The sequence below is a fragment of the Miniopterus schreibersii genome (genome assembly GCF_964146895.1).
Source record: "Miniopterus schreibersii genome assembly, chromosome: 4".
In the NCBI taxonomy this organism is placed as follows: domain Eukaryota; kingdom Metazoa; phylum Chordata; class Mammalia; order Chiroptera; family Miniopteridae; genus Miniopterus; species Miniopterus schreibersii.
In genome coordinates, this window is record NC_138105.1 from 76,777,046 (window position 1) to 76,787,078 (window position 10,033).

Consider the following 10,033-nt stretch of genomic DNA (forward strand, 5'->3'; position numbering starts at 1 on the left):
ATTCTTCCCCTCTTACTTTCCCCTCCCTCAACCTCTTGCCCTACCAGGCGATGAAGAAGCTTGTTTCTTCTGCCTGAGGGTCCTGCTCTTGGACCCTTCTGTAAAGATGCCTGTTTTACCAGGATGATCCCTGGTAGTTTACAGGAAGGAGTTTCTCACGGGGAGCCTGGGGAGGGGAGGGATGCTGGAAGGTGGGCCGCAGGCATAGGAGGCGTCCCAGACCCATTCTGCCCCGGCCCATCCCAGTGACCATCCCCTGCTCTGCCACCACTGGCTGGGCTGGCACTCTCTGTGCCCCTTGGTGTAGATGCTGCCAGTCCTGCTGACTTACCCAGAGGATGGGCAGAGAGGGGCAATATCCAAAGTACCCCCTCCATTCCCTGAGGCTTGTCTGCAGCCATTGGAGAAATATAATCACCAGAATCACTTTGGGACAGGGCTGCAGGTTAGCCTTGCCTGGAGGGGGACAACCCAGCAGAGGCCCCACCCTGAGGGGCCATCACCCACTGAGGGCCTCACCTCAAGCCAGGGTTGGTCTGTCCGCCCCTTTCCCTGGGGCCCTGCTGGCTTTATTGGTGGTCGATTTCAGGGGAAAAAACCTATATATATAATGCATGGCCAGTGCTATGTGTATATGTGTGTGTGTGTGTGTGTGTGTGTATTTGTGTATATAAAATGCATGGCCAGTGCTAGCATGCCTGTCCGGGGGTATATATGTTTGAGTTGAGGCAGGGGCAGTAATTCCTGCCAGATTTTGGGCTTGATTCACTGCCCCCCCTTCCTTCTAATCCCAGAGGACATTTCAAAAGGTGCATAGATGCTGCTGGGTGCTCCAGACTCACCCTGCCCCCAAGTCAGTGGAGGGATGGGCAGCAGCCTCAGCTTTATTTTCACTGAAAAGATCAAAGCTGGGCTTCAGAGGGTGCTTTGTGCTAGCTGGCCCCTTTTGGAAGGAATCTTGGCAGAGACTGTGTTGCCTCCTCAGGCACCTGTTGATATAATTTACACCTTGATATAATTGCCTCACCTTTTACCTGGATGGCTGCCTTTATTTTCACAGGAAAGATCAAGGCTTTCTGCGGCTCAGGAGTAGGTCTGGCCAGAACGCCTGGTCTGAAATGGGATACCCACCCTGGCGCCACCTAGTGTCAGGGGTAGCCTGTGGCAGGGGAGACCGCTCACTCACAAAAGGGGAATTCACCCTGCTGGAAATACTTGGGTTCCAGCAAAGTGGGAATATAGAAAGATCTAGCATTTTTCTTGCTCTTCTGAAGATAATAGTCAAGTGGCAGCAGCTGAGTGGCATGACTGAAATAATGCTATGTGACAAGTGCTTAAGAGCTAATGTGGAACACACAGGTGCCCCCTGTGAGTTCAGAGCAGTGGCCATCTGTGTGAAAGGCTGACCGGGTGGAGGCGAGAAATGCCGAGTGATGGGGGCAAGTGCAAGGGAAATGCTTAGTTTAGGGCAGTGTCTGAAGGGGATACTGAGATAAGATTGCAAAAAAAGGTGGGAGCCTTGAATGCCAGGAGAAATGACTCGAGCTTCACCTTGAGGCTCTTGGAACACTGAAAATTTTAAGCAGGGGAGTGACAAGTTGGAACAGGTGGGTTGGAATATTAACAGTGAGAACCTTGTCTATAACACACTATGCTGGGTATGCCTGTGAGTTGTTGAATGCCTTTCAAAGGCTGGATGGGCTCAAGTTAAAATCTACCTCTTTAGTTGTGGCAGCCAGCTCTTCTACCAGGGGCTCGAGGGTTTCCAGAGTTCTCGAGGGTTCCAGAGCTCTCTGCAGCCACAGAGCCAGCCTGAATTTGGGAGAAAACTTCTTTGGGAGATAGAGTTACTAGCCAAACCCATTTGTCAGCAGAGAAGGCTGGGCTTCACCTCAACCCCACCCACTTTGACTCAGACATGGGGTCGGGGAGACCAACTGCAATTTGTCCAGTGCAGTGCCCTCCTTATTTTTCTCTGCATTTGAGGGAGTACCTTCAGAAATGATGACAGATCTGAGTTAAAAGTCCCACGAGAGGGCATCTAATACAGCGCCCCCTTCAGTTGAAGGTGAGACAGTGACTTTCCCAAAGTTCCACAGCTAGGTAATGCTAAAGTGCTTTAGCTGTAATCCTCCCTGTTGGGTAGGTACTGCTGTGATCCTGTCTATAGATGAAGAAACTGAGGACAGGGAGGATGAGTACTGGTCTAAGGACTCCTAGCTGGTAAGGGGAGAGGGCCAGGGAAGGAACCTGGAGCCAGACTCCCCCATTTCTGGCTTGTCCAGGGGTGGGGGTGCTCTTGCCCCTCCATCACCAGGGGTAGCCTTCCAGGCCACAAGGGAGGTCACCATGGCTCCCAGCCACCTCGTCTGGCAGGAGCTACCCCCAGGCTCTTAGCTTTGCCTGTGGTCCCACAGGGCCTAGCTCAGTGCTGAGCTTGTAGGAAATGTGCTTCCTGACGCTGGGACTTCCCCAAGGAGGTGGAGGGGCAGTTACACACCCCTGGCCTCAGCCTGAGGGATGACTCTTGCTCTGGCCACCACATGTCTCAGGAACTCACGATAGCTGCTCACCCCTCAGGTGGCTGTGCTGCCCTTCCTATTTTAAGCATCACTCAAAGGGAGATGATTCTCCTCCTGCAGTCCTCAGGGTGGAGGAGAGACTGCAGAGGTGGTCATGTGGGGGCACGGGGCTGCCAGTCAGGGCAGCAGGAGGCAGATGGCAGGGAAGTGTGTACCTCCCCCATCCCTGCCAAGGTATCCTGATCAGCATGAGGGCCCTGCCATACCTGCATGGTGGGGAGACAAGGTCTGGAGTGGAGTTGCATTGGGGGGGGAGGGTGTATGGGGCGGGAGGTTCTTTTGAGGCCACACAAAGCCTTGTGCTGAGACATTGCATTCCTGCTGGCTGGCTTCCTGTCCAGATGCATTCCTGCCCTAGAGTCACCGAGGAGACTGCCGCTTGGAATTTGGCCCCACATTCTCCAAATTCAGGGTGAGATCTGGCAAAGTTTCCCTCCCCATCCTCTCACTTTGGAGGGAGGAAGTTACCTGATTGACTAGCCAGTCCTCCTACCCTCCGACCCAGGGAGGCCGGTCCTGGGGTCTGGCAAGGCCTGGGGGGGGGGTGTTGGTACCACACATCCTGACAGTTCCTGCCAGGCCCCGTGGTCTCTGTTTCTCTATATCTGAGAAAGAGGAACGGGGAGGGGTTGTTGTCCAGAATAGGGCCAGGAGGAGGCAACCCAGAGGACACACGGCTAGTGGGGAACGGGCTTGCTTGGCCTGAAAATCAAGTGTTAAGAATGGCCTGTAATTCAAGCACCCGGACATCATTCTTCCTTCCCTGAGCTTGGCTGTAGGCCTGTTTCATCACCTTATAAAGTTAGAATCTTGTAGTTTGTGGTTTTCTGATGAAGGCTGCTGCATAGGGTGTTTGAGAAAGGCTGGGAAGGGACCGGGAGCAGGAGAGGGGGGCAGACCCCGCCTCCCTCCCTTAGCAGCCACTTCCTCCCAGGCGACAGCTCCAGCCTCTGCCGCAGGGGCTCAGGTGCAGGTTTGCAGGTCCACCAGCTTCTCCATCTGCTTCCCGAGGATTCGGGTCCTGCTGGGATTTCTCCAGCCAGGTCACCTTCCTCACAAGGACGAGGTTTCCTTGGAGCTCCCCGGCTCCCCTGGTCACCAGGCCGGCGCCCTTTCCGCAGCTGCCTGGGCTCCCAGCCCCTTTCAGGCCCCGGGGTGAGGGTGGTGGGTGGCAGAGCTGGAATCCCACGGGGCAAAGAGGGCTGGGGTGGGGCCAGGGAAGCACCACATCCAGGCTGCTCCCCAGTCCCCAAGTCCCACCCAGCCCCGGCTTTAGGGTCCCCGGGGAGGGAGAGGTGTGGGACCAGGGCGGGGACCCAGAGCCAGGCCCGGGGCCCAGGGCACTCACTCCGCAGCTGTTGGAAAGGATTTCCCCCGGGCAGAAACCATTTCCCCCGTTTCAAAGCGCCAGTTTCTGAGGGGCGGTGCGACGGGCTCCAGCGCACAGCTGGGAGCGGGGCCTCCGCGCGGCCTTCCCACGGCCGGCGCAGCACGTGGGGCTCCGTTTCCTTCCTCGCGCCGGCCCAGACCCCGCCCGCCGCTGCGTTTCGGCGGCTGGAAGGTGGACTCCGAGCGCGAGCCGGGGCGCAGTGACCCCGCCGGGAGCCGCAGGGGACCCCGGGCGGGAGCCTGAAGGACGGCGGACCGGAGCCCCTCATCCGCACCCAGCCAGCGGGGGGGGCCGCCCCGCTCACACCTGCGCCCCTCCTTCTGCCTCGCCCACTCCTCGGACCCCAGCCCCGCGGGGAGCGTCCGGGGGCCGCGCCCACCCGGCCGGGACTCGCGGGTGAAGCCCCGGGGGCCGCGGGCTAGGGCGCCCCGTGGGGCCCGGGCGGAGCGGGGCCATCGGGGCCATGCTGGGCCGGCGGCGCGTCTTCGCGGTGGAGCCGCTCGGCGGCGGCCGGGGTGAGTCGCCCAGCCCCCGGCGGGCAGAGCCTCCAGCCCCAGCGTCGACGCCGGAGCCCTGCGCCCGGAGCCCTGACCCCCGGAGCCCTGCGCCCGGAGCCCTGACCCCCGGAGCCCTGAGCCCTGAGCCCGGAGCCCTGACCCCCGGAGCCCTGACCCCCGGAGCCCTGAGCCCTGAGCCCGGAGCCCTGACCCCCGGAGCCCTGACCCCCGGAGCCCTGACCCCCGGAGCCCTGAGCCCCGGAGCCCTGACCCCCGGAGCCCTGAGCCCTGCGCCCGGAGCCCTGACCCCCGGAGCCCTGACCCCCGGAGCCCTGAGCCCTGAGCCCGGAGCCCTGACCCCCGGAGCCCTGCGCCCGGAGCCCTGACCCCCGGAGCCCTGACCCCCGGAGCCCTGACCCCCGGAGCCCTGACCCCCGGAGCCCTGAGCCCGGAGCCCTGACCCCCAGAGCCCTGCGCTCGGAGCCCTGAGCCCTGACCCCCGGAGCCCTGACCCCCGGAGCCCTGACCCCCGGAGCCCTGCGCCCGGAGCCCTGAGCCCCGGCCTGCGCCCCTCCCCACCCCGCACGCCGAGGCGCCCGCCGGGTGGCCTCCCTTTGGGAGGGTCCAGCGATGCGCCTTGCGCGTGAAAAGCCTCTGAGTCCGGGCGCTCAGTCGGCCCCCACCTCCTCCCTCTCCCTCGACTTCTCTTTCCGACCTGGATCCGTGTCCCGCCCCGGCCCCGCCCGCCCGCGGTGCCCGAGCCCCCCCCCCGCAGCCCCGCGCGGCGGTCTCCGTCGCCCACTCCCCAGCCCGGGGGCGTGGCTGGCACCCGCTCCCGCCTGGCTGGCGGGGGTGCGGACGGTCCTCCGCCCTCTCCCGACTCAGCTTCTGCATCATTGGTAACGATCGGGGCGCCCACATCGTAGGGGGCCCGGCACCGAGGGCAAGGCCACAGCTCCTACCTCCCTTCCTTCCGTTTAAGTTTTTTCTTTTTTTTAATGTATCTTTATTGATTTCAGAGAGAGGAAGGGAGAGGGAGAGAAACGTCAGTGATGAGTCATTGATCGGCCGCCTCCCGCGCGCCCCCCGCTGGGGATCGAGCGGCCACCCGGGCCTGTGCCCCGACCGGGAATCGAACCCGATCGCCTGGATCCTGGGCCGACGCTCCACCGCCCAGCCCCGCCCGGCCGGGCTGAGTTTTTTCTTTTCAACTCTCCACAAAATCTTCACTATTTCTCACTGAAAAGAACAAAAGCCCCCGATGGTTATAGCTGTTGTTATTTTGAATTCCCCTCCCCCAGGAGCTCCAGCAGAGACTTCCTCCAGCATCCAGATGCCCCTTTGCACCCCAGGCTTCCCTCTTGATGCCTTCCCCCCTCTCCCTGAGGAGGGTGCACAGTCATACTCCCCCTTGGGGGACCGTGTAAGGCTTCAGCTCCCCACTTTTGACTTGGAGGTCTTAGGCAGACCTCAGGGGCTGGAGGGCAAGGGCTCCCCGGAGGAAAGCACCCACCTCCTCAAAGGAAGCTAGGCCACCCCAGGAGCTGGTGGAAAGGAAATCCTTTCCAACAGCCCACCACACAGCCCCTACCCTGGTGGGATCGCTAACAGTGACCGCAGTAAGAACCCCACGGAACACCTCCTAGGCAGGGCCAAGAGAGACCCGGCGGGGCGTGGCTGCCGGGCTCCTCCCTTCACCTCCGGCCCAGGACACTCCTCCCCAGGGAATGCTTTCAGCTGCCAGGAATGCTGCGGGTGGTGGGGGCAGCCTGCCCAGCCTGAATCGCTCTCCTTGCAGATGGGGCTGTCGAGAACCTGGCACGGGGCTGTGTAGTGCCTGGAGTCACCAGCACCTACAGACGGATTCCGGACGCCTCTCAAGAGTGCTCACTGGACTCCTGGGAAGGGGATGGCAAGCTGAAAGGTCTCCAGAGGCAGGTGCCGCTTCTCAAACTGGCCTTCCTGGACTCAGGAGTGGAGATGGCCGTTGGGAACAGCTCCCTGGCCACTTCTCGGGGCCTTTCTCAGGACTCTCTGGACATTCAGCCTGTGGGGAGTCCTGAGCCCATGGCTCTGCCCATGGAGCCTTCTGCTCACCTGGGCCGGCTCCTGGCCAGCCAGAAGCTAGAGCAGGTGCTGGAGCGGTCCAGCCAGCTCCTGACTTCGCCTGCCAGCTTGTCACACCGCCACAGCTCCCTGAAGCCTACAAGGAAGCCTGAATGTGAAATGCCCCTTTTTGGAGCAAGGGACCAGGAGGCCACCAAGGCAGACACTGACCTAGAGGCAGGACCGGAAGAAGCAGAGGTGGTGAGTGTCAACTCTTAGGCTGGAGGAAGAGTGGGATGGAAATGGCCCTTTCACACGGGGGCTGGTGGGCCCCCCTCCAGTTGTTTTCCCTGGAGCTCTCTTGGGGTGGGGCATTTCTGTCCCTAATTGATGGGTTGTGTCAGTTTCTTGCCTCACCCCATTCCCAGCTGTGTGGAGGTGGGCAGGGCAGGTATGAGGTTTGCCTGGTACCATGGCTGGCTGGGCACTGGGAGGTCAGTTGGGTGCATGATCCTCCATTTCCTGCCCATTCTGCTTCCATCTGATGGCTCCCAAGGGTGGGAGTCTGATTGAGTTCAAGTCTCTGCTACCTAACTCTGTCCCACAGGCAAGGGGCGTGGGGCCTGAAGCCTGGGCCTGCCTTCCAGGACAGGGACTTCGCTACCTGGAACACCTGTGCCTAGTGCTGGAGCAGATGGTGAGACTCCAGCAGCTCCACCTGCAGCTGCAGACCCAGAGGCCCCCTGGGGTGAGTGAGCCATGTGGTGGCCAGGCCATCGGGTGGGCAAGTGAGTGGGGGAGGCACAGGAGGGTGGGGTCCCGGCACCAGGGCTTCCTTCAGAACAGCCTAGGTCTCTGCTCAGGTCCTGAGTGCCCTTCTCTCCTGTGCACAGGACCCTGTAGAGGAGGAAGAGGAGTCGACCCGGGCCCCTTCACCTCTACCCTCTCATGCCCCAGGCGGTGAGGTGCGGGGGTCATGGGAGCTGCTCAGCCAGAAAAAGGAGACAGGTATGGGGCAACTGTGTCTCCCTCTGTGTTCTGTCTGCCCAGAGCCCCAGGCAGACCCCCTGAGCCCTGGGCTTAATGGTTGTGTTCCTGTTCCTGGCCCTGGGTAACCTGATTCTCTCTCTGAAGGTGCAAAAAGAGCTTCACTCCCAAAGGTAGGGGTGCCCAGTGCCAACCCTTCCAGGCTGTCCAAGGCCCCAGCAGAGCCAGCTCACACCTTTCAATCCTCCCAGAGTCACAAGGTAGGTGATGGGTATGTGTGGGGCAGGTGATAGGTGGGGGTGGGGTGCTTGGCATGTGTGGATACCCTAAAGGCCAGAAACTCTGGGAAAATGAGAGGATTCCTGTTTGGAACAGGTGACTTCTCCTGGCTGCGGTGACAGCTGTCTCTGGTAGTATGGGGTATGTTGTGAGGTGGGGCTCTGTGGTGACCCCTTCATTCTCTGCTCAGCGGGATCTCTCCCACTGGAACAAGGTCAAGGTCCTTCTCAATCGGATTCGCTGGAAGAGCCCTCAACACCCTGAGCCCCCTGCCCCTCCTGATGGCCCTGCTTCCAGGTAAGTACTGTGGCCCAGGCCGGGTTAGGGCAGAGGAAGGAGCCCGATGAACCAGGATGCCAAGATTGTACTCCTAGTTCTCTTTGTCCCTATGAAATAAATCTGAGTGACATAGACAGAGGGTGCTGGAAGAAACAGAAAGTAGTTTAAACTCCCCATTGATAGATGAGGAGGGTGGGGACTGAGGTGGGGAGAGAAGCCACTTTCCTGAGGCCAGACCGTGAGTCAGTGGTAGACTTCCCTGTATATGGGAAATCTCCTTATGCCAGCCTAGCAAGTCCTCAACTCTCAATGCTGAAACTTAGGCTACCTTCTTGGATTTGCTGGGCAAGCAGGGTGGGGGCAGAGACAAAGGATTCCACAGTGGATGATGGGTGGACAGCGATACTGAATAATTCTCCAGGGGGATGAGGCACTATGTCAATTACCATCCCCAGGCTCCCCACAGCACATAGGCAATGCTGATCCCCTCTGGAGCCATTGTTACCTTCGGTTCCTTCTCCTAGCCTAAGGACACCTTTTCTTTTTCACAGGATTGAGTCAAGGGACCTCCCCGAAAGACCTCCATGTCGCTCCCGCCGGAAGACCTTCATGCCATCATTAGTGGTGATGAAGCAACGAGCAAAAAACCTTTCTGTCTCCTGAGACCTCCTGGTGCAGGGACATGACTCTGGGTGGAGGGGTGTGCAGTGAAGTCTTCTTCACCTTTTGCCCTGTTGCTGTTTTGGGGCACTGCCAGGAAAAGCTGCTGATCCTCACCCTTCTCTCTGAGGTGAGGGCTGAGTCTTTCTCCTCTGAGCAGCTTGGCAGAGAGACCCCAAGGTGTGGCAGCTCCTGGGCGCCTCCCTGGCTGCCAGAAATCCCTGAGCTTAGACAATGTGAACTAATTTACCAGGCATCCATGGGGTGTCTTTGGCATGGTGATCTGTTGGGGCCCAGTGTGTTGCAGATGTGAATATATGCAAAATGATATATACATGTATCTCTGTGAGACTGTCACTGTTGTGAACTGACTGGATTCCACCATCTCTCCTGAATCACACACTCTTCTGGGTGAAGTAATTGCAGAAAGATGGAACTGACCATTCTTCAGGGGACAGTTACTGATCCTGGAGTTCTGCTTTCCTCCTCATACCTGCATGGGAAGCTCCAGGACAGAGAAAGGGCACTATACTGGGTGCCTCTGCATTGAGTCTTGCCTGTGGAGCAGAGTCCCTGAAGACCGCACCAGGAATGGGAGGGTTAGGGGAAAACGGGGAATAGCAGAGTAACCTTCAAGGTCTGTTCTTAGCTGCTTTGCTCCCTACTAGCCTTTACACATCAGAGCTGAAACCAGAGGCCCATACTAGCTTTAGACCTTGACAAAATCCCTTAACTTCTCTGAGCCATAGCTTCCTACTTAACCTCCCAAATGGTATAATGATGCCTGACCTACCTACCTACCTCATAGGCTTGTTTTGAGGATAAAATGAGATTAAACTGTCGCAAAGAGTGTTGTGAATGTTACATGAATAGGGGAGAGTATGGGTGTTGGAGGGCAGATATACTGGAGGGGTGACTGGAAGGTCAGGGACTGGAATTGGTAATGGGGACTGAAATGGCCAGTGATTAGCAGCAAGACTTCGAGCAAGTCATTTCATTGAGGTCCCTTAGGTGTCACATCTGAGAATTACGGCACTAATTCCTGACTTGCTTACCCCCAGCACTACTGTGAGGACTAAAGGTGAAGTCCATGAGAACTCTTCATAAATGTTTACCTAAGTATTGTGGTGGTTTATCTTACTATAGCCTGTTAGATTCCTAGCTCTTTGTTAATTGAGAAAGAGGAAAAGCTTACCCTGCAGGTACCAGTGGATGGGAGGGCTGCGTGCGTTTGCTACACTTAATGGATGGGCAGGGCTGGGGCTGGGGTCGTCGGCTTGAGTCAGAATTGGCCACTGACCAGGCATCCTCCT

The 10,033-nt window shown here is 58.7% G+C and overlaps 1 protein-coding gene across 1 annotated transcript; it reads left to right on the forward strand.

Moving 5' to 3' along the window:
- Positions 1 to 4,339: 4,339 nt before the first annotated feature.
- On the forward strand, positions 4,340 to 9,806 carry LOC308557117 (uncharacterized protein C8orf58). The gene is made up of 7 exons (XM_081137176.1): positions 4,340 to 4,487; positions 6,268 to 6,776; positions 7,123 to 7,263; positions 7,409 to 7,523; positions 7,650 to 7,762; positions 7,972 to 8,078; positions 8,612 to 9,806. Exons 1-7 carry the CDS (start codon positions 4,436 to 4,438, stop codon positions 8,721 to 8,723), a joined length of 1,149 nt encoding a protein of 382 aa, XP_080993302.1. The 5' UTR covers positions 4,340 to 4,435; the 3' UTR covers positions 8,724 to 9,806.
- The last annotated feature ends 227 nt before the right edge of the window (positions 9,807 to 10,033 follow it).

Coding starts and splice junctions, on each gene's coding strand:
- LOC308557117 (XM_081137176.1), top strand. CDS start 4,436: ATGCTGGGCCGGCGGCGCGTCTTCGCGGTGGAGCCGCTCGGCGGCGGC. Junction 6,777..7,122: donor GACCGGAAGAAGCAGAGGTG/GTGAGTGTCAAC, acceptor TCTGTCCCACAG/GCAAGGGGCGTGGGGCCTGA. Junction 7,763..7,971: donor AATCCTCCCAGAGTCACAAG/GTAGGTGATGGG, acceptor TTCTCTGCTCAG/CGGGATCTCTCCCACTGGAA.